The 24,888-nt window shown below is 34.8% G+C and overlaps 1 protein-coding gene across 2 annotated transcripts; it reads left to right on the top strand.

Moving 5' to 3' along the window:
• GNPDA2 (glucosamine-6-phosphate deaminase 2) lies at nucleotides 1-23,623 on the top strand. 2 transcript variants are annotated; one of them, XM_045834241.1, is made up of 8 exons: nucleotides 1-123; nucleotides 2,691-2,852; nucleotides 6,666-6,767; nucleotides 7,799-7,981; nucleotides 13,330-13,514; nucleotides 14,886-15,060; nucleotides 22,372-22,473; nucleotides 22,638-23,623. In XM_045834241.1, the coding sequence occupies exons 2-7, from the start codon at nucleotides 2,729-2,731 to the stop codon at nucleotides 22,446-22,448; spliced, it is 846 nt and encodes a 281-aa protein (XP_045690197.1). In that variant the 5' UTR covers nucleotides 1-123; nucleotides 2,691-2,728; the 3' UTR covers nucleotides 22,449-22,473; nucleotides 22,638-23,623. The 2 variants fall into 2 exon arrangements, with proteins under 2 accessions (XP_045690197.1, XP_045690198.1); XM_045834242.1 differs by lacking the exon at nucleotides 22,372-22,473.
• The last annotated feature ends 1,265 nt before the right edge of the window (nucleotides 23,624-24,888 follow it).

Here is a 24,888-nt window from a genome sequence, read left to right as displayed (position 1 = left end):
GCCGCCTTGCCTACGCCTCGTTTTGCATCCGGGTCTTCGGGTTCGCGCTCCACTTGCTGTTGCGGGTCGTTCGGGGGTTGCTAAGTGTTGGCTGTTCTGATCGTTCCTGCGTGGGAAGAGCTGGTGAGCCGGGGGGGGGGGGGGGGTGGTCCAGGGCTTTGGGTCAAGTAGGAGCGTCGGGCGGTAGGACCCGGCTGGTCCTAGTCCCCTCGGTTGGGCTTTGTACCGAGAGAGGTACGTGGACCCCACGGTGGATTTAGGGTCCGGGGACCCGCGAGGCGCGGGGACGGAGAAGGGAGGACGACCAGCATCAAACTTGGCTGGTCCTCCAGTTCAGAACTGGGGCTTAAGGAGGGGGTTTCCATCTGGCGCCTCCCCTCTGGCGGCTTTCCCCTGACACTTGTCAAAAATTCGTAAATCATCCTCACTTGCTAGTAGCTGTAGTTTCTGGAGTGACTGGGCCCGGCAGCCGCGCAGTGTAGGTGGGTCTGCAGCCCAAGCCCTTTTTTTTTTTCTCCCTTGGCAGAAACCACACCCTTCTCTGCTGCCTGGGGCACCTGCTTGGGAGCGGGCACCCCGCCCTGCACGTCCTCTGCTTGGTCCGGGCTTCTGGGACCTTTTCAGGTTAGATACTGTGTGGTGTAGGGAAAAAGCCCAGAGCAACGACTCCGGAAGTCTAAATCCTACCATAGATCCTACCGTGAAGCCCAAGTCCTGTAGAAGTTCCCATCCAGCTCTAAAGTTCTGAGATTTGTGTTCAGCAGCCCTTCCTCCAAAATGAATCAGCACCTGGGGAAGATGAAGGACGTGGTGGTGCTGTGTCACTTTTTGAGAGCCCTGGTTGTGATGCCAGAAAATGGCCCAGGGCCATAGAAGTTTGGATCTCTTAGGACTGGCAGAAACGCATTTCTTAATTTGCATGCTTAACTGTGGCAAAACCTTTCTGCTTTTCTCTGGGTGAATTGATTCATTTTGGACTCCAGACAGTTTAAAAAATAGACAAAACTTGCCTGTACCTGACCTGACTTACTTGAACCTCTCCAATGCAGCCATCTCGTGCGCGTGGCGTTCTTTCCCAAATTTCACCCGATAGTAAGAATCAGATGTGCTGTTTGTAAAAGTGGGGATTCCCTGGATCCCATTTCAGAAATACTGTGTTCTGTGAAAGTGGCCTGGGAATCTATGTTTTAAATAAGCAAATGCTATTTACCTCTTGTCACTGTGCCAGAATTCTAGATGTTAGTGATCATAATTTTTGTTGTTATGCCAGAATCCTAAATTGTTATGTTCCCAAGGACATTGTTTAGGTTCTGTATATTCATTGTAATGTGACCTGCCCCTGTCGAGTTAAAGAAGTTGACTCGTTATTCTATGTAAAGCCTGTGGGTACAGAATTCAGGACTTCTGCTGCTGAAGCAGTTTCTAAAAGGATTGGTTGGGTGACAAATCCATGTAAGTGTAAAACTAAATTAAATGTGGGATTGTAGAAATAGAAAACTTGGGAATTAAAATGTGGAAATTACTGTTCTAGTGTAAATGTTATAAATCTTGACAATACAAAAATAGTACATCTTACAGAAATCGGGATGTTAGAAAGTGTAAGAATGCAATTTTTTCTTTCATTATACTAGGTCAATCCACATTGTCTAAAATGGAAGCATATAGTTTTTAAATGACTCTGCTCTTTTAATATTTGTATAATTTCTGTTAACTTTAGAGTACTCTTTTAGGAACTGAAATTGCTTTTGTGAAGAAAATTTTTCCCCCAAAATCAGCAGTTCCTTAGTTCACTTTGTTTTTCTTTTGTCGAATGCAGGGAAAATTTAGTGCTATGATTTCTATTAAAAATAGTATGTCAAAATCAGTATAATTTTATTAAGCAATGTCATCCCAATAAATCTAATTAAAGAAATGAAAAAATGTGTCTAAAAGAAAAGCATCTTTAAACACTCAAAAATAGCATGCATAGTATGATCCCATTATTAAAAACTATTTCTATACATTCTATTTACTTGTGTGCATTGGATATCTGCAATGATATAAACCTAATAATAATAGAATTATTTGAGTCATAGGATTTGGGTTGATTTTTTAAACTTTTTTTTTACCTTTCTATATTGATTGAAAAAGTTTTAAAGTCCAGGTATCATTTTTATAAAAACATTATTTCATAAAGGGAGGTTTGATTTTTATGTCATTTATAGGGAGAATTCTGGATTTTAGTAAATAACCAAAAAGTTGCTGAGTAATCATTATTACCATTAACTTGCAATCAAGAAATGAGTACGGCTTTGTTTGCCTTTAGGTTTGTTTTGTGTTGATTCATACAGTACCCTTGTAGAGACAATGTAGTGTCTTTATAGTAAATTTGCCTTGATATGAATTCTGGCTTCCTCACTTAGTAGCCGTGTAAATTGTGTGAGTTTCTGCCCTCATCTAAAACTGGGCATGATGTTTACTTTTGCAGATCATTGTTAGGATTATTATATGTATTTAAATGACCTAGCCTACTGCCCAGAAACCAAGGTGTGTTTAAAAGAGAACAGCTATTACTACTACAAAGTACAGATTGTATTTGTATACATGCGTGTCTTTCTTAAGTAATGTCTGTTTTTAATTCATCAGGGTGTTACACTTCTATTTAACTGTCTGTAAGTTATTTCAAGTGTTCTGCAATGGAATTTTCTCAGGTTTGAACTTCTTGTCCTGGAAGCTGTGCACCACCGTAATGAGGCTGGTAATTCTCGATAACTATGACTTGGCTAGTGAATGGGCAGCCAAATACATCTGTAATCGTATCATCCAGTTCAAACCTGGACAGGACAGATACTTTACCCTGGGTTTACCAACAGGTAATATACCTTTCCCCCCATTTTAGATATTTGAAGTTCTGGGATTGAAGGATTTCCTTTAATAAAATGTTTCTTGTTTAGTTTATCACATCACTGATTGAATATATTAGTATATAAAGCCAGAAATCTCTACCTACCTATCTCTTTATCTATCATCTGTCTATCTAGCGTCTATATTTTGTTACTGTATTTTGTTTAAATTCTATCTCACCTACCACTCCAAAATACAGACGGAAATACCCTAACTTAAGTGATGGTCATAGTATTTTTTGTACATTTTTCTTGTAGTTTTTTGTTTGTTTGTTTTAGGGACGTCACTTTCACTATTCATATAATTTCTATTAGATTATCCTTCCTATTAACCATGAAGAGGTACCTAGAGTATGTGCTGTTGTGTTACTTTCACCTTAGCTGCTTCATGTTATCATATTAGCCCTTTGCTATTTCTGTTTATTTTCTTTCTTTTATCGAAGTATCTAAGTAAAAAATTACAGATTAGTATGTTTTCATGACAGAATAAATATAAGCATTCATTACATATTTTATTGAATTTAGTTCTCTGTCAAGTTTTTCCTTAAAAAAAAAAAACCAAATAGTGTCATCGACATTGCGGCACTTTATTTGGTATTGTAGACTTCCACAGGAAAGAGTATTGGACCTGGAATCAGGGTTGCTACTTCCTTGCTTACAGCAAGGCATTTGTTCTGCATTCCTGGGCCTCAATTTCCTTACCTTTTAGAAAGAGAAGGATAATAACAGCTGACAGTCTGTTTTGAGCACAAATAAGAGTAAATGTGCAAGTCCCTTATATACTACAAATACTATATAAATTTAAAGTTCCCATAAATGTGTTTTATTTAAACAGTACTTTCTCCTCCTGTTCTCCCCACTCCCAACACATGCCAACTATGTAAAATGTACGATCATAATATTTTTTGCACTTACATAATTTTTATGAAAGTTAATCTTTAGTTTACCAAGTTGACTTTTTTTGTCTGTGTGTTGTTTTGCTTTTTGCTTTTTGGTCCAGTGCAGTAGACCTTGATGAGAATGGCAAATGGCAGAGAGGTACTTCATACAATTGTACACACCATTACTGGGCCTTCCCAGCAACCACAGTTCTGATACGTGAGCTCCAGTAGTTGAACCATGGCTTTCTTATCAGTTCACATACTGTAAATCTGTGCTATATTCAGGCCACCTAACTTAGTCACTCTGGCTTAATTATGATGTAGAAATAAACTGTAATTTGAGTGTGAGGACAGAAGGGCTTGTCATAAATGCCAACAGTGCTAAACATCTTTTTGTGTATTTAGATATACAACTTTTGCTTTGTTTTGGCTAGTGTAACTGCCTAGTAATGTACCTGCCAAAAGTGTGTATCTCTTGGTGTTTCCTGCTTTTCTCCTTCATTGACCGTTGGCCATCAACAGTGTTTATCATACCCCCTACTCTCTGTGCTTTTGAAATGTGTGAGCACATTTCTGTAATTGCAAGTAACACGTTCTATTGTAATTACCCTCCAACCAAGCACAATTTCTGAGATATATTTGCTCAGTGTATTTATTGAAGTGATTTTAACAAGCTTGACATTTAAGGGCCTGAGTGCTATGGGCCTGACTTACATCCCTGACTTATTCCCACTGTTTGTTCCCCTGAACTGAATCATGACAGGAAAATTAGCCTGCTTTTACTTTAAAGAATACGCCTGAACTTGCTGGCTTTACTTTCACTCATGTCGCTAGTGTGTTATATAATGAAAACTATATGAGCTCTGGAACCAAATAAACTATTGAATCTCTGGCTTCACTGCCGTGTGATATTTAGCAGATTCCTTAATCTTTTTTGACCTGATTCTTTTATCTTCACAATGGGAAAGATAATGCCAACTTCCCAAGGTTTTGGGGTGTACATGAGCTAATGTATGAAAACATGAGCATTGTATCTAGCACATGGAAGGCATAAAAAGGCTGTCTTTGAACCTCCTCCCCCCATTTTTTTCTGGTCTCCACTACAACTTACCCAATCTTTGACTATTGGAATTCCACTCCTTCAAAACTTAGTTGAAATGTCATGTTCTTTGATCCTTCCACCAACAAGCAAGACTATAGTTTTCTTGGGTTCGTAACAGTTTTCTGGACTTCTTATAGGTTATTTATAATAGTTTTCTTGTGTTAAAGTTACTCTGTACTTGCTACCCCATCTTTTGAGTTCTTCTAGGATAGAAACAGTCTTAATCTTTATTTTATCAGAATTATAATAAGCTCTTGCTAAATATTGTTACTGAGTATCACAAAGCAAATATTTAAATGAATTTTAAAATCAATACACCCTGTACCATATCTTCCATTGTTTTTTTCTTTAGCCACTTTGATTCAAAAGTGGAAAAATGCATATTTCTTTTTACCATTGTGACAACTTCTCATTTTTTATTTATATATCCTTAAATTAAGAGGGATTTCCATAGACATAGTTATAGAAAGATAAAGTCAGAATACTTATGCTTTTAGAGGAAAGAAAGAAAAGCATATTTATCCATTTTTTAGCCATTTTTCATGTTAGCGGGCTGTGGTTCTTTGAGAAGGAATTGTAAAATTTGACAACTATTAATTGCATTTTAAAGCAATGTATATGCCTAACTTTAAGAAAATCTCTTAGTCTTTTGTTCTCTGAATCTGTCCCTATGATATTTATTATTTATAGCCACTTCCATTATTGTCTTCTCAAATGAGAGGCAGTCCTTTTACTACTTTAGAATTTGTTTCTATGTGTGTATATATGCACATATATACATATAAGCACACATGCATATATATATATATATATATATTTATATTTATATGTATAAACATATACACTTTCTTTTTTGCCAGAGACTGTTTAGTTCTGCCTGCCACTTCACTAGAAATTTTGTGTGCAGGTGCTTTGTTTTGGGATGGTGGGTGGACGAGGAGTCAGCACTGTAACCAGGAATGGGAAGACCAGGGCACTTGCTGTTAGAATACAGCCAAGCTCGCCTTCCAATTTGTAGCTCAATGAAAAAGTATAGTCTATTCATAAAATAAAGGAAGGCCATTCTCAAGTGGCTAAATTGACTTATCTTTATTGTACTATATCATGAGGGATTTTAAAAAATCATTTTAATTTTATAAACCATATAAAGAATTACATTTATAAAACAATAAAATCAGGAACTCAGATGAAGTACTCAAAGTCAAGATCCCATTTCCTAGAAGTCATTTTACATAATGCATTCTGCTGATACATGTTAAAGATCACACATAACAAATGAGGAACGGGAACTCCAGTTAAATACTTAAAGGGTAAGTTTCCTTACTCAGTCCTTGCCAGTTTCAGAGTCAATTTTGAAATTAGGGACAATATTTAATTTTAGCTTTGGTTTTCCTTTTGATTTCAATATATGGTCAATACTTGGTCTGTTTATATATCCTTGAGGCTACAAATCCTCTAAATTTTTTTCTTCTAAAGGTAGATTTTTTAAAAAATTCAAATGTGCTAAATGTTTCTAATCTTGGAATATACATACTAATTCCAAATACCTAACAACTCAAGAATAATTTTCTGAACTGTAATTTCTATTGACAGATTTCCAACTTTATCAGCAAATTCTAGTTTAATAAAATATCAGTGTGTCTTCAAAAGAGACTCATTAATCATATATGTGTTAATTGAATACATATTTAAATACTAAGAATTGTTTGCCTATTATAGTAGAGATATAGGATAAAGTTAATGTAAACTTTTAAATTAAATTTTCGTTATGTTAGAAAATGTAATTTTTATCTCTTTTAGGTAGTACACCATTAGGATGTTATAAAAAACTAATAGAATATCACAAAAATGGAGACCTCTCTTTTAAATATGTGAAGACCTTTAACATGGATGAGTATGTAGGTAAGCTATATTTTTTTAATATATGATTTGGGTATGTTATGTGTATTATTTTTAAGTGAGTATATTTTGAGAATAATGTAATTTGCAATTATGTTGAATGTAATATGAATATACTTTTAGAGTATAATATACAGCTTATGATGAGGTTGGGAATTATAAAAAAATCTTTATTTTTGCAATAATAGCACAATATAATAGAAGGAATATGGGACTAAGAATCAGATTATCTGTACTCATCTTGGGCTCTGTAATTTACTAATCTTAAAACTTTGACCTAATCTGTTCACATTTCTTATTCTTTTAAAAAAATTTTCCTGAAGGCAAAGTTAAGACTAGTCTTCTTGTGGGGAATAAAGTAACATATAAGAGTAATTAGCAAAATAAAGATTTTGTAAGTTTAAGGCTATTATATTTGTAGCTTTAAAGTTTTTATAATTTATTGATTGCTAACTTGCTTAATTAGAAAGATCTGTGATGCATATAAACTGTGCTTTTAAATATAATAAAACATGTTTATGGGTAGCCTAAGTGATAGCCAAGAACTCTTGTGATTCAATATATTTTGTAGGCACACAGGAAGAATACAGAAGGAACATGGACCATCATTTTAGTTGTGTGGTTAATTTACATTGAGTTTAACACATCAGTTCCATTGGTTAAAATTTTGCATGTTTGACAAATGGAATCTAGTGACTAAATGCACATGAACTAGACTTCTGTGTTTGAGTTCCAGCCCCTCTATGACTTATGTAACTTTAAGAAAGTTATTTACATTTCCTGTGCTTCTATTGGTAACCTGTAAAGTGGGATGATGATAATATTTTTATAGATGTACAAATTAATTGAATTAGCATACATGTACAGTCATTAAAATAATGCCTGGCATATATTCCACATAAAAATTCTTTTATGTTGAATGTGGTGTAGAAAGATTACATATTTTAAATAGCATTTAAAGCTTAATCAGAAAAGTACATTTTAGATTTATTTCTGAAAATAATTACATTTATATTTACTAACTTTACATTTAGGACTTCCCAGAAATCATCCGGAAAGCTACCATTCTTATATGTGGAATAACTTTTTTAAGCATGTTGATATAGATCCTAATAATGCTCATATCCTTGATGGAAACGCTGCAGACTTACAAGCAGAATGTGACGCATTTGAGAAGAAAATAAAAGAAGCTGGAGGAATTGATCTCTTTGTTGGAGGTATGTATGACATTTTGTCATTAGTCATTTATTAATACTTGGTTAAGGTGCTATGAATAAAAAACATCTCACCATTGCATAGTGTGAAGAACACCTGTGACTTCTATAATACACGTTTACTCAGCTTCTGATTTCTATTTTACCTTATTTTCATCAAAAAATAATCTTACATTTGAGAAACAGATCCCGATTCCTTTGTTTCTTTTCCTAAACGATATTTTTATCCTATTTTTTTAATATCAACCCAGCTTCTTGTCATGTTAGAGAGTTAAATTTCTAAAAGTCACATGTGGAACAAGTGGATTTTAGCATTTCTCTACTAGTCACTTAATTTGCTCTAAGAAATCAGGTAAGAATGATGTAAGATTTTATTATCAGCAGCCTTTGGTTAATATGAATTAAGCAGTATGATTATCTTCATAATCTCCCAAAGGGATTAAATGCTGAACTAATTCCACTAGAAACTTATGTGTGGAGATGTTTGAGTGTGCATAACTATCACCGAAAATAGGTGAAGAGTTTCTTCCTTTGTGATAACAACATAGTTTTCTGTCATCAGTTTGAAGCATTTGAGATGGCTAATTTGTTACCAACAAAATAGTATCTTAACATCACAGTAACATCAACTACACTGAAACTAAAGTAGTTTTTTGGCAGATTCTTTAGTATTCAACTAAACATACTAAAGCTCAAAATTAACATTAAGTTCTTTGGATGTATCTTATAATTAACTTATTAGAAGCCTGCTGAAAATTACATGAATTAGCTCTTCGCTAGAACTGTATGAGGTTAATTTATGGTTGAGGTGGCCAAGTATGGTTGAGTCTGTTGGTTGTCCTTGGGGAGAATTGGGTTTTTCAGTCAAACATAAATTTTCCTCCTGTTTTGGCCACTTGTTATCTGTAAAACTTTGGGAGGTTAATTGAAGTTCAGTGTAATTAAGTCATTTGTAAAGCAGGATTAATGTTAACCATTCCAAAATGTGTGAGCATTAACTGTGTTAAAATGTATAAAATGCCTTGCACAGTGGCTGGTATGTAGTTGGTATTCTATTAAGTGTTAGTGCAGTCTTTCTTCTCTGAACTGTAGATGCTGAAATAATTGTTCCTTAATTCACTAAATTTCCTGCTTTTAAACTGAATAACCTACCTGTAAAGGTACCTGGCAAGATAAAAATTCTCTCTTTAAGGGAAGTTTTATCTCTGTCCAGCAGAACCACACTATCAGTTACTTTCTTGTGTAGATGGAATGATTTTTATTGGAGCAAGAATCTAACTTAGATTATTTTGCTTTTCAAAATAGAAAAGTTATCTGCATTTTAAATCAAATTTCCTCATATTACCTCAGGGTTCCTGGAAAACATTTGTACTTCACTTTTGTCCATCTGGCTCAATTCTGAGATAATTACTATTTGCACTTGCAAATATCAAGGCTAAGGAAGTAGATACTTGAGATTGTTTAAGGAGTGCACTACCCCTGTGTTCTTCAGATTTTTTAAACTCTGTACCAAAATCTAGTAGAATTATTGTTATATAGTATACCTAAACTGTTTAGTTATATCATGAAGTATTTTCTCTTATGTACTGTTATATAAAAAAGATTATAGTTATTAGGATATTTTCATTATTAAAAATGGCTGCATGAAAAAACATTTTTTTACTTCATTGAACACTTTTTTTTCTGTTAATTTATTGACTTTACAGAAGGATCCATGTGTCAAATCCCTTAGGGACTCAATGCCAGGAAGTAGAACTTACTGAGAAAAAAACTGATAACTCTAACTCCACTTTGTCCTTTCGCTTGCTTACCAGAAAGCATCCATAGATGAACATAATATTTAAGGTTGAATCTAATTTCCCTTATCAAAGAGTTCTAGTAGAGCTTTCTTCTTTCTTCATAGCTTTAAGTCACTTCTCATTTCCTTTTAGCTAACCTTTTTTGGTTCATTTTTTCACTATAAGTCACCTTACTTCTCCCATTGAGTAAGTAGTGCATAAATTATAATTATTTATCATTCACTTCTACTACTAAAAAGAACTTTACCTTGTTTTTTAACCAATTTTTATCTTAAGCTTTCTGTGGACTTTGGCTCCCAGCAAAATAAAAACTTAAGAGGATTTCCTTGCTTCTTCCATTAGCATCTTCACTTCAGTCATATGATGGTCTAGGGCCCCACAGTTTATATTTACAATTCGAAGGACATAATTGCTCTGTGTATACAGAATGAATGGTTAATTTATTTCATTTTCTTTCAACTTTTTCCTGTTTGGTACCCTATTATTGGATGTGTACTCATGAAAGAATCTCATTTGATTCTTTGCCTTTGTTGATCTAGGTTTCTCATCATTGGATTTTCAAGATGAGGCTTGGTATCTGGGTCTTACCACTTACCCTTCTTTTGTTCCAGGGTTTGGTTAATAAAAACACTAAGAACTGAGCCAAATGGGATCAAAATATCAGCCTTATTAAAGGTAAAGTTGGATTAGAGATCGCAGGTTGTGCTTGAGGCCAACATGGGCAGTTTACGACGTGTAAGCCGCAGAGCTCACTCTGGGGAATGCAGCAGGAGCCCCTTCCTTCAGAAGGGAAGGGAAAGGAGGAGGGCTCTCCCAAAGGTTCTCGTTCTTCCTCTGATGCGGGAAGTGTTGAGATGAGAGCGTATCATGTTCTCCTTGACCCCCCACAGCCATAAAGCACACAGACATGGAATTTTATAAATCACACTCTTTTAAAAAAGAAAATAAAACAGTGAGGAAAACTTTAACACTTTCCTTTGGATACATGATTAGAGACTTCGGTTTACAAGTAACCTTAAACTGCTAATGGGGTCAAAATTGAATTAATTGGAATGATTGTTGGGTGAGAAGAGTTGAATAAAACCAAGTCTTTGGGAGAACAAGAATCGGGAGCCTCAGATCTCCGAAGCAGGGGCAACTCATCCACCCTTTCCCACACTGCCGCCATCAGATGCCTCAGCCCTGAATTCCTTTTTTCTTTCTGTGACCCTCACCAAGTTTCAGAATCCCCAGAAAGAAATTCTAATTATTTCAGGTGGGGACAACTACTTATCCTTAGGCCACAGTTCATTCTGCCTGAGAGACACACAGGTATTCTGACTGTCCTAGCCCCTGTTTTGAGGGAAGGAGAGCAGGGCGGAAGCAGCAGGGAGAAACTCTGAGCATATTCAAGAACAGCATCCATCCATTCATTTATTCAGCCAATATTTAGTGAGGACCTCCTGTGTGTCATGCCTTGAGCTAAATGGTAAGGATACAGTGATGAAGAAGATAAAGTTTTACTCTCATGAAGTTCACAGTGTATCCCACAAACTATAAGGGACATGAGAAAAACATACAGGGTAGAACAAAGGTAGGTTTACAGTTGCGAGAACATGAAACAGATTATTCTTATATTATTATTTATTGTTGTATTTTCCATACAAACATCTGTAAATCTACTTTTGTCCCACCCTGCATAATCCAGACTCTGAGGTTTTAGAGGTGTTTCATAAAGGTTCTGATATCCTAGTTTTGACTTAGACCGAATAAGAAGTAGCCATGGTTTTAGATTTCATGATTATTTTTAAGAAAGTCTATAAAGCCTTGTAAAATGCTATGAACATTTGAAAAAATGTAATTTTGTATCAGAAAGCTCAACTTCTGATCATTATTAAAGGAATACATGGACATTTCTCCATTAAGAACTATTGTACACTCGTATGACCCAAATAACCAGTGAGACCACTAGCGTTGATTTGGAAGGACTTTGTTTTCCCCAGAACTTTGATTTTCCTGGTTCCATCCTTTCCTCTTTATACACACATAGAGAAATATAAATATTTGGGTATATTTAAGAGGTGAAACAAAATAGTTTTACAAATCTAGAAAGATGTATATCTATAATTTAAAACATGCATTTACAAGCAGATACATACTTAATAATGGAAATAGTCCGTATGTATTAGCCACACGTGGGTCTGGCTTTATGTCTCCACATTAAAAATACCGAGGTTGTTGTGCTCTGGTAGTAGTATATCTGCTTCCTAAGGTTTTCATTTCTTTTTTCTTCCTACAAAACCAGGTTACTCTTTGTCATGTTTTACGTTGTCACCTGGGAATAATTTGTCAGAAGTGTGTGTTAAAGGGTCAGTAAAATACAGTATCATTAAAGTAAATATGCAATTATAAAGGTAACCGAATTTTTGACTCCGAGATCTGGTGGGTGTGTTTTTTTATTGAGATTGTCAGAAATCTGACTAGCTAATATAGTACATGTAAATGAAACTTGGTTTATTATGTTGTAGACAGAGTGTTGATTTTATAAAAGGTATACCTGCAATATCCTTCAAATAAGGAATGCCATATTTTTACCTAAATTTTAGAGGCAATCCTAGAATATTAGAGCTGACAGTAGACCTCCTTGAAGCAGTATTTTCAAATTGTGTATGTCACCCACTATTAAGTCATGAAATCAATATAGTCAATTACATGCAGTATTTCCTTTTTGTATGTTTTGAATGTAATCCAAACTACATTCAAAGTACACTCAAATGAAAACTACATTCAAACTACATTCAAATGAGTGTACTCAGAGTAGCTTATATGGCTCCTAGAAGGGCTATTGTTCCATGCAATTCTTGTTTCAGTGATATTTATCTGTGTGTGGGTGTGTACATGTACTAGATTGAAGCCTCAGATGTGTTTCTTACAAGTGGTTACAGTAACAAAAAGTTTGAAGAAAACTGCTTCCCCAAGGAAATATCTTGTCCAGTGTAGACATTTTTATAAATGAGGAAATTGTACTATAGGGAGGAGGAGTTAATTGTCCCATCTGGACTAGAACCAAGCAAGTTAAAGTGTGAGTAAAACAAAAAAAGACCACTGGGTCAGCATCCGAAAATTTAGATTTATGTTTTCAGTAGTTACTACATTGCTAACTTGAACAAGTCGTATGTTATCCTGGAGCAGCAGTCTTTCCTTTTGAATCTAAAAAAAGTTGGGGGTGATGAGGGAAATAGATAAGCCTAACCTATCTCATAGGATTGTTAAATATGTCTGCTGTTGAGATGATGCATGTAAAAATGCTCTATAAATGTAAAGTATTATTCTAATATAAGGACATACGTAATTTTACTGCTAATGGAATAATGCCACCTCAATGCTAACAGTGAAGTACTTGTCAAATCAAATACATACAGGAACAGCTATGTTAATGCATCACTGGAAATTCAGCTATTGAATAAACATGGTAAGCATGATTATAACTGTTTCTTCGTTCTTAAAGACACGTTGAACTTTGAAAGCCTTCTTTACTTATCTACGTTTGTGTGTGTGTATTTCTTTTGAAAGGAATTGGTCCGGATGGTCATATTGCTTTCAATGAGCCAGGATCCAGTTTAGTATCAAGAACAAGGTTAAAGACTCTAGCAATGGACACCATTTTGGCAAATGCTAAATATTTTGATGGAGATTTATCGAAGGTGCCAACTATGGCTCTAACAGTTGGTGTGGGGACAGTGATGGATGCTAGAGAAGTAAGAATTAACGTTTTTCCTTTGATATTAATAGATATTGGAGGAATTAATGGTGCCTAATATGTTATATTTTGGTTGCTACCTATTCACATTTTAAATGTTCTAGCTTTCAGTAACTTTTTTTTTCTTATTGCCATGTTTAGAATTCAGCTAAATTCAGTCTTTTGAGCTATAAACTAAGAATTAGGCACTGCCTCTTTTGGGTTACTCCTTCACTTGCCTACTCCTGCTTTACAATTTGAGGTCCTAAAATCACCCTGATTATATTTATGTTTTTAAGTGAAATATTCTTGTAAAAAACTGTGCATTGCAACAGTGCAATGCTAGATGATACTCACCTACTTTTGGAGGCTCAGGATAAGTTAGTGTAATGTACTCCTGACAGGATGGGGATGTTGGTTTCCAGCAGGAAAAGAACTCCTCTAGGACTGGGTCTGTTCTAAATTTAGTACATGTAAAAAAGGCAAGATCTCTGAACAGTATACCCTGTCTAATTTTTAAAATTTTAAGTGGGCTATCATTTCCTTCCCTGAAAATAGCAAGACAGTCAACTCATGGTTATAAGTGGTTATTTAACCACCATAGAGAAACCCTAAACTCCTTTCATTTCTGGGGGCCAGATGGGCAGTTTCAGAGGAAAGATTACAGACAAGAAAATAATTAATATTTAACTCATCGTGACGTAAATATACCTACCTAGATTTGAACTTACAAACAGAAATGTCATTCACAATGTAGGAGTTTTTCATCTAAAATTCATCAGTGTATGAAAAACCTTTCAAAGACTCAAATTTATTTTGTAAATAAGTTGAAAAACAGATTTAGAACAATCTTATTTCTCAAATATGAAACTGAAAGTTATACAAATATTTCTTTAAATTTAACAAGATTTAAATTATAATACAGCTCTTATGCTGATTCTTAAAATGAACAGAAAATTACTCAAATATTGATTTTTTTGGTCAATTTTTTCCAACAAAAAAATTATATGAGGCCATTTATGTCACAGTATCCATTGCCAGCATGGCTATAAAGACAACCATTTTGGCAGAGTGACTCACGGGCTCTATCATTTTCCCAAGGGCTTAGTGCATTGATATTTTTATAGCATTCTTTTGAAACAGGTCATCATACTTCAGGATATTCTTATCTTCAGTTGTAGAGCTTAATGTGCACAGGTTTTTATTTGCCTATTACCTTAAAGAGCAGAAGTAAATACCTTGCACTTTGAGGAAATATGGAGCTATTTATTTTTATTTTTCTCGCAGAAGAATATTGGTGCCCAAGTCATTGTTTTCAAGCAAATAGAGGTTCTCCATCATTTATTTAGAATATTTTAAGAATTAACAAGTAACGTTCATGATTTTTCAGGTAATGATCCTCATAACAGGCGCACACAAGGCATTTGCTCTCTACAAAGCAATAGAAGAGGGAGTCAGCCACATGTGGACTGTTTCAGCTTTCCAGCAGCACCCCCGAACTATTTTTGTGTGTGATGAGGATGCTACCTTAGAATTAAGAGTTAAAACTGTGAAATACTTTAAAGGTGAGCATTGAAATCTCAAAAGCAGAATGTGAGAATGTTCCCTTATAGAACGGAATTTGTTTGTCGAGTTATCTCCTACACTGTGGCCCATTAAAAACTGGCAATGTGCTGACATACTTACTGGCCAGTTATTTCAAGGATAGAAACGGTGTTCAAGGAATATCTCACCTCATATAAGAGCTTTCAGATAATTTCCTGTTTGTTTGCATGAGGAGAATCTCTTCAATCTATATTTTCAGTAGATACGATTTTTCCTAAAATCCAAAATTTAATAAGATTTTTAATTTCATATTGAATATACAAGATTGAAAAACCCAAAGGAAATTGTATACATATATATATATATATATCCTTTCTGATTTTATATCTATCTATGTTTAGAGTCTAATCAGTGGATAAGATGGGTTGCCCGCTATCTCATTTAATCCTCACAATTTCAAACAAATTATTCCCACATAATAAAGTAATAAATGTTAAGTGTCAGACTGTGTGGCATAATCTTTACAAGTAAGCAGGAGTTTGCACAGACTTTTGCATATGTATTTTCCTCTTCTTCCTGCAGTCCGTCTATTTCGGTAATTCTTAAACCTCACCATACCAGGTTATATATACAAAACCACCTATGCTTGATGTTAACGGGTCATTTAGGATATTTTCAAGGAGAATTTTGAGTACACTCAGGTTAGAAACCATTTCCTGCTTGAGTCAATTCCATATATAAATACACACACCTAAAGAAGCTGTATAAATAGGTACTCTTTACAAAGCACCTGTATTTATATAGCTGATATAAAAATATTATGTAATTGATCATACACGTAGGTAAGTAATGCATAAAGTATGTAACATGTGAATATAAATTTTTAATTTTTACTCCAGTAACTAGGTATTTACTTAACATGTATTAATAAAATTATACTGAACTAATCAAACCTGTATTTCATGGATATAGAGGTTGAAGAAGTTACCATATTTTATTGCCTCTTAGAAATATTTTCTTTCATTTTTTTTCATTTTTTATTGTTGTTCAAGCACAGGTGTCTCCATTTTCCCACCACCACCATTTTCTTTCATTTTTATCTTGTTTAAAATTGGGATGTTTTTAAAATTGGTGGCCTCTTCTAGTTTATCTGGTAGCACTTTTTTCTTAGTGGTATGTAAAATAATGTCTCAAAGTTTTAGCACTTCATGAAATATAGTACAAACCTTAAAAATTATGTCAATTTAAAGGATACCAGTAACTCATGGTTCATGTGAATGTGTGAGCACGGCAAAACTCCAAAAGCTTACACACAAATGCAAGTTTGGCAAACAATTAAAGTAGTCTAATTTGTAAAACAGAATTGTGATCATGTGTGTATAGTTTTGTATTTATACTTATGTGTTGTAAGAGTTTTCTTGTGTTACACAATATTCATCAAAAGTATTTCTATGAAATGAGTATTCATTAAATTGTGTACCCAGAGTCACACAGCTTATGTGTGGGTGAGCTGGGTGAGGTCAGTCTTACCTCAAATCTGGGATTTGTCCACCGTTACAATGCCTTATAGATGAGTCAACTCTAGATATGGTATGATCCAAATCATGTTGCTTCCAAAAAGTCATAGGCATATATATGTTAAGGAAAATGTGAAACAGAAAAGAGGTAGATGATTATATGCATTTAGTTCTTTCAGTTCACCTACCCACATTCTAGCTTTTCTGAAACATTTTGAAGTGTATATCTAGCTATTTACGAGAGAATTGCTGCATTCATTGCTTTTTTGGCAGCACTGTATTTTTCCCTTGGAGCCATATGTATTTTTGAAGAGGTTCAGGATATGAGGTTCTGTTGGGATGCCTGTCTTAATATGGAGGAAAATGGAATTGAGATATTGTTCTGGGACTCATATAGACCTCATCTTATAATAAAGTATTTTGATATAGGTAGAATAATTGCTATAAAATACATTTATAATATTATAAATAAATAAATACAAAAATCTATTATTAATATAGTTTTTATATTTGCCGTACCTTATTTGGGTTAATATATCACTTCACTATGTACTGAAGGATATGAATCCTACAATCATCTGTAATTCAAATTCCATTCCCATTACTACCATTTCTTCTGCCATTGCCAAAAAGTACAACAGAAATTTAAAGGGTTTTGTTTATTTAGCTTCTGAAGAAAATGCAGGTTAACTACATTTAAAACAAAGTCATCAGTAAATGGAAGTTTATTTTAACGTACACCTTTTGAAAGATAAAAGTATATCACAGGAAAACAGTTTAATACTCGTTTTTGCTTTTTAAAATAAAACATTTTATGTGCTTTATATATTTTTAAGATGAACACTTTTTGTTGTTGTTATTGCTGTTGCATCCTTTTTAGGCCCTGCTCCAATTTCTTGACAGTGGTTAAATGAGTTTACAATAAGCCCAACCCATAAAATTGACCTTTAAAGTCTATGATATTTAACTTTCTTCTTCTGGCAACATGTCAGGAAGTCTGTATATTTTTCAATACTCATTAGAAGAATTTTACTTATTTGTTTATTACTTAAGTAGCAGTTATTTTATCAAATTCTTGTGTAGAAAGTTACCAATTTTTACCTTAAGTCATAGTAAATTCTTGACTTATTATCCAAATATCAAGTAATAAAATTTTCAAAATTTCTAGTTGGGAAGCAGCCTTATCTTATGTATAAAAGATAGAGCCAATGTATAGTTTAAAAAAGAAAACTTCATAAAGGAGTTGAATTCTTAATGTTTATACTGATGTTTTAAGTTGTTTTAAAGCATTAATATATTCTTTTCCATGATCAAAGCTGTGAGAAATGATAGATGAATTGTATCAAGAATGATCCTTAAAAGCTGATCCTCTAGAAGACAAAACATTTTCTGCACCACATGGTTCAAATTACCACTGTCTTTGTTGTGCCCTCTCTTCCTGGTTCTCTCCAGTCTCCTTTCTACTGCTGTTTATATATATACTGCTTGTGGAAATGGATTAAACACCTCAGTTAAATACTGTTTTAAGTAAGATTGGTTCTGTCTGGAGATATCATCTGGTAAATCTCTCTCATTAGCAGATATTTCCTTTGCACTATGAAATATTACCTTTTGATGTATATTTTTGGAAAATGTAAATAATGTTTTCCAGTTAGTGACATCAGCCAAGAAACATGGTTGAAAGTATTTTCAAGTACATTGTCTAACACAGGGTTAATCAAATGTGAAAGAATTATTCTTGCCTGAAAGTGGTTGACATTCTTCTTAAAAAGTTGGCTCATTTATTAACTGATTTGAGAAAATACAATGTAATATATTGCATTAAAACAAAAGCTTCACAAAGGTAAGGACTTTAGTTTGTTTACTACATAGTTTCAGCATCTGGAAGTGTGCCTGATACACTGGAGGTGCTTGATCCATGTGGGGGTGGTTGGATTAGACCACAGGACTAGGAGACCCTACCAGTTTAAGTGCTTTATTCCGTAAGTCACACAATGAAGTCCAAAGGATAATGAATGAAGGAGAGAATTATAGTTAAACAGTCATTGAAGAAAACTCTAGTTGACCTGCTGGTGTTGAGAGCCCTGGAAAAAGGGGATATGATGTAAGGATGAGCTAATATAGTAGCAGAAGAAGCTATTGTTAATAGAATAGAGAACATTAATTTGTTAATGGGCTAGACTGAAAGGAAATGTATAGGTTTAGAGCAAAAAGGCAAACCAGGGTTGACTTGCTAGTGATTCTTCACCTTTCTTAGGACATGGACCACTTTGAAAATCTGGTGAAAAGAGACTGTCCTCAGAAAAATGCACATATATGTGTGCTCACCCATGCACGTACATCATGCAGATAAATTTATAGATTAATGTGGGAGAATTGAGGACTGCCTGAGCCTTTCCTAGCTCTGCTACATCATGGGATTCCAGGCTGACTGCTGCTGTGCTTGATTTCTGTCAGGTGGACGGCTCCTCACTATCACCAGAGGTGGTTCAGTACTGACTACTTTTTCCTGCATTCTAAGTTTAACTTGTTATTTTTAAATATGGAATGTTTAACTTTAACAATGATGTTACCCTAGTTGTTGTTGTTTTTTTAACTTTGAAAATCCCAATATTAGAATGTAGGCCATGGATAAAATGTCTAGTTTAGTTTAAAACTAGACTCCACGAACACAAAGAATGTTCACTGAAAGAATGCTTGTGGATTAATTCCGTTCTGGCTTCCCTCAGAACTCTTACCTCTGAACATCCAAGAGCTAATTTCTTCCCTATAAGGGTGTAAAATTAACTGTAGCAGCCTTTATTGCACCAAAAGGATATGGGGAGGTTTTATTAACCCTGAGAATAAGTTTTACATATTGAGATGGCAGTGATTTTAAATCTAGCCTCAGGGATACCTTTGCATAAAACAGTCTAATGAATGAAATAGTCATTGGTTTTTCCACATATTCATGGATTCTTATCACAGGCTTTTTGTCTTCAAAGCACTAGGTAAGCATTTGGGGTCAGAGTTGTATAACATTATAGGAACTGTCACTATGGAAACATTCAAGTATTGGATACTATACTATTTAAGACATGCATAAACCAAACATGTTTTGAATTTTTGAGCTGAGAGTGATGATTTTATAAATAAGTCCAGATAGGTTAAGTGGCTGCCATATATCTGAGGTGGAGGCTGAACCAATGAAATGCCTTTTATGCCTAGTTTAGAATTGGTACAAAATCCTTTTGTTTCCTGGGTTAGTTGTTGCTCCAAGTTTTGCAGTTTCTAAACTTTTCCCATTACTCACTTTCTTTTGACTCTTCTTTCCTTCCAGCTGCATGGAAGGCTTAACGTGCGTCCCTCCAAAGCCCTCCTTCCAAGATTGTACGTTTACCCTGATGCTTAGCCATCCTTTCCTTAAGGTGTAGCCATTCCATCAGTGCCCTTGACCTTTCCTGTTCTAACTTCAGGACCATGAACTATAGAATCTCTGTCTCCTATCTGTTTCTATACTGCCTCCTTTTTAGCATTATATGTTCTAGCTTGATTTTTAAATTTAAAAAAGCCACTAGATATTGCCATCTCACTAAATCTTCAGACTTTTAAAAATAAATGGTTATTGAGCTACTATGTGCAGTGGCCTTTATAAACCCTGGACTTAAAGCAGTGAATATAAGGTCCTGGACTTTAGTTTCTAGTTGGAAACATAGCAGAAAATATTGTTTAAGAATGAAAATTGCTTTTAAGAGCGCAAAGTGCCATTAATAGTTTAAGGTGATGTGTGGGCTGAGACCTAATACATAAAAAGGAGCGAGCCATGCTTTGCTCAGGGAGAAGAGCATTCCATGCTGAATCAAACAGCAACTATAAAGATCCTGCACTGGAACTAAGCTTTTCTGGGGTGACAGCGGCAAACCTAGGGTTGATTTCAGCATAAAGGTGAGAAAGTGAGAAGACATGAGATTACTTTCTAAGTGACCAGAACAATTGGATAATTTTAATTAGGGAAATGGTACAATCCAGTTTCTGTTTTAAAAAGACTAGGTGGCTGGAGTGGTGGGGAGGGGTAGGGAGAAAAGGCAGAAAACTATACTTGAACAACAATAAAATTCAAAAGTATTTAATAAAAAAACTTAAAAAAATAAAAAGACTAGGTTGCCTACTGGGCAGAAATACGGTATGGAAGAAATGAACGAAAGTAGGCAACTGGAAGTAATTAGTGTGAAGAGGTGCTTCAACAAGGGTGGTGGTGGGGAGATAAAGCACTGTGGCTAATGGGGATATATTCTGAAAGTGCAGACAGCCCCTCACTTCAGCTTTGTAAGGGTGCAAGAGTGAAAACCCAGCAGAAGTTGAACACTGAATTTCGATCTTGTCCTGGGCAACCAACGTGCAGTAAAATACTGTGATGTGGGCAGCCCAGTCAGTCATGTGGTCACGAGGGTAAACAGCTCACACTCTGCAGTGCAGTGTGAAGCACATTTTCAACTTACCAAGTCAACTTGTGAGTTTGTTGAGAGATAACCCCATGTAAGTCAAGGAGCATCTGTAGTGCCCAACTGGCCTTGCTGCTGAATTATAAAAGAGAAGAGAGAAAATAAACAGTGGATTGTAGTTGCCTGACTTTGACTCATTGAAGGGTAACATGATTTTCAAAGAAATGGTTTGGAAGGGAACAGATGGGTCTAGACCTTGTTAAATTTAAGGTGCTGATTAGTTAGACAGTAGAGTAGGCTGCTGAGCGATTACCACTCTCTCTTTCAGATCTAATGAGTTTTCTCTTTTCTCTCCTTTTAAGACTCTTCTGGTTTTTCTCCTACTACATGAACACTTAAGTGTTCTTTGCATGTTCCTATCTTTGCTTATTTCTTATAGGTCCTCCTCACAGTTTAGAGTATTTCTGCAGCTTTCCTGACAAGGACTACCTATAATACAATATTTACTAACCAAGTGTGCTGTCTCCCAATCCAATCATCCCATTTCCTGAGAAAATGACTTTATGAGTCCATTTCCCCAGCCTCTTTGTTCTTGACAATCTGAAAAATTTAACTCATTTAACTCTCAAAATAGGAAATCTTTAGTTCATTAATTGGGACAATCTTTTTGTTTCCCTCCAAGAAATATAGTATGTATGTATTAAGACATTAGTAACTGGAAGATATTTCCCAAGAAGCTTAATAAGAGCAATTTAAAGCATACCAATTGTAAGAAATTTAAATCTACACTGAAATCAGGAGTTAATGTAGGTTCTCTTCTGTATTGTTTTAGTAAACCTCCCTCTGGTTTGTAATCAATCTCTGTTGTATATACATGCCCAAACAGTGGGAAAACACTTGCCAGATGGATGGATGCAATGATTTTTGGGGAACTAAAGCTATCCCAGTGTTAGTGGGCATTTGATCCTGTCCAAGAAGTCCATGGAGACATTTGCTCTACACCAAAAGGTGCTTGATTTTTGGTTCTGTCTGAGACATCCACGAAGACACTTGGACCATGCCCAAAAAAAAGGTCCTTGAGAGTATTTTTTTTTATGTATTAGTTCTGTAATCCAAAAGTGTAAATGTTACAGGCTATTTAAACCCAGGGATGTTTCTAAGCATGGACGTTTTTGATAGGGCCAAATTTCAAGGACCATTTGGTGTGGACCAAGTATCCCCATGGATGTTCTTGATGAGACTAAATGTCCTGCAAGCCTATCCCAGTGGAACGAGAGTTCTGAGTGTTTCATTGGAGTATGGTAGAGGAAATGACTGAGCGTCAAACACTTACACGTGTAATTAAAATGTATTAACCAAGTCCATATTAAACTCTTATTTTGTCTTACCAAAGCTCTGAAGAGAGGAACTGTTCCTACTCCTGCTTATTCCCAAAGGACCTGTACACATTCTGGAACTACCGATTCATAAATAATTGAAAACTGGTATATACTAGGTATTTAAAACTAAATATCCTGAAATATTTCTATTTACATTTTTAAAATAAACAATTTTATATCATGTGGGAACCTCTATTCTTACACATCTTTTGTTTTCTAAAGTATATGAGATACAGTTCAAAATTTCAAATACAATAGAACTGTGCTTTCTTTCTTCAAGGTTTAATGCATGTGCACAATAAACTTGTGGACCCACTATACAGTATGAAAGGAGGAGACTGAAAGAAATTGGAGCCAAATTCCACTCGAATGAACAGCACACTTTTGTAATAGATGGATTTGCAGCTATGCAATATGATAAAACATGGAGAATTTTTGAAGACTCATTTTTGAAGTCCAATATCTATATATTAAACATTCCATATTTAGAATGTGTTCATTTTATACTATGGTTTAGGAATAATTGGCTCTCATAATTAATCAGCAGTTAATTTTAAGGTATGGAAGCCACATATTCACTGTAAAACAGCAAAGAAATTAAATGTCTATCTGTTTAAAAATTTCAAAAGTCATTTTAAAGGTGAAGAGTGTTACATCAAGTACATTCATATTTCTCTAGTGGCATTTTTAGATTAATACTTTTAATCACATGAAAACACACTATCATTGCAAACCTTTACCGGTACTTTTGAAATGCTCTGTTTTTCTGTGCATTATACAAGCTTTCTGCACGTGGTTGCCTTAAGTCATTTCCCAGCAGTAGTATCTGGACATCAAAAGTCCTGCTGTATGTTGTAGGTACGGAAAATTTGAAGAGATGACAGTGCCTAAAAATATGTATGCGCCCTTCTGAAAAGTATGAATGAGGGCATGATTTTTGTGCGCCTTTTTTACAACTGTGCTCTTGTTTTTATTTAATGACTTGGGTTCTTGCTTTTAATATAAGTATTTTGGCAACTATGAGCTTTATACCTAGCAACACACTTAAAGAAATTCTTTTGAAGAAAACTTTCTGATTATTGTTGAACTTCATAAATGATTACCTTTATTCCTTACACACATCTCTAAAAAGATAATATAATGAAGTATATATAAAAATAATTATTGTAAACTATTTTACTTTGTCATAAGAACTTCAATCATTAAACTGCAAATACAGTATATTGTTTTCTATCTTTAACTTCAATAAAGCTTATAATAAACAAATGTAAGTTATCTAAATTTTATTTCCAGATGTGAAACTGAATATATGCACTTGAGGTATTCCGTCAATTAATAGTGGATGTTGAGCCTACATTTAATAGCTTCGATTGTTGCCATCATGCAAATAGGAGATTTAAGTTCAGACAATGACTCTGCCTAAAATTTCTTAGTCTTGCTCCTTGAGAGTAAAAACCCTCCCTTTTTCTCTGTATGTTTTGTATGTTATAAGCCCATCTAGTAGAAGCATTACTTACATACCTGCTTAATTAACTGCACTTGTGACTGAAAAGTATTTAAAGTTAAGTTCCTTAAAATACTTAAATAGCAAAGAAATAAAAAGTTAAATAAAAATAAAACTGTTAGGGTAAAAAATATATATACCACTTGAATTCCAGATAATGAAGCTGTGATAGCCTTAAGTGTTATAAATGTTTTTTAAATGACTAGTCAATCAGTATCATCTTCCAGTCACACCTGGTAATCAAGTATTGGTTACTGAAAACTACCCTAACTACCTTAGAAGGTTAAGTAACAATAATGAAAAAGCTGAAGATGCTGGTTTGGGTGCACGGCTCACCAGTTATTACTGTGCTTTAAATGTGTTTGCTGAGACACAGTCTTCTTGCATCACTGCCCTTGATGTGAGGATTGCAGTTTAGGTCCCTGTACTCCACCTCCTCAGTAAATGGCTTTCTGGCCACACTCCTTAAGTTAGGAGCTAAGCTGCAGTGAAGAAAAGACTGAGAAACCACTGAAGGTATTTTCACAAGAGGCAATAAAGCATGGTAGCTAGGAATTGGGGTTTGGAGAAAGAAGCCAGCTTGAACCCCAGCTCTGTCAGAAACGTGTTGGACAGTACCAACTCCGAGTTTCTTCCCCCATGAAATGGGACTGTGGCAGCACCTGCACCTTGACTACTGCGTAGCTTAAGGGAGGGAAGGCATAGAGAGCGCAACACAGTTGCTATCACCATAAACAGGGGCCATTCTAACATTCATGTCCTAGTTTGTAATTTTAATGTTTGCAAATTTCTTAGAAACATATGGTCCTCTGGGGAACACACTTAGAAGGCTTACAACTTTAAATCATGAAAATCATCTGAGAGCATGGCCAAGGAAGAGAACTTAAGCTTATGCTAAAAATTTGAAAACTACTGTTTTGTATCATTATTACTACCAGTGAAACTCACAGAGGTTAAAGAGAATGTATCCAAATTCAAAGCATTGCAGGCATACAAAATACTTGAGGTTCACTGAGCACTTACTATG

The sequence above is a fragment of the Phyllostomus hastatus genome, unplaced genomic scaffold, assembly GCF_019186645.2.
Source record: "Phyllostomus hastatus isolate PE091 unplaced genomic scaffold, TTU_PhHast_1.1 phas_contig_196, whole genome shotgun sequence".
In the NCBI taxonomy this organism is placed as follows: domain Eukaryota; kingdom Metazoa; phylum Chordata; class Mammalia; order Chiroptera; family Phyllostomidae; genus Phyllostomus; species Phyllostomus hastatus.
Note: the sequence above shows the minus strand (reverse complement) of the source record. Positions and strands in the feature narration are given on the sequence as shown.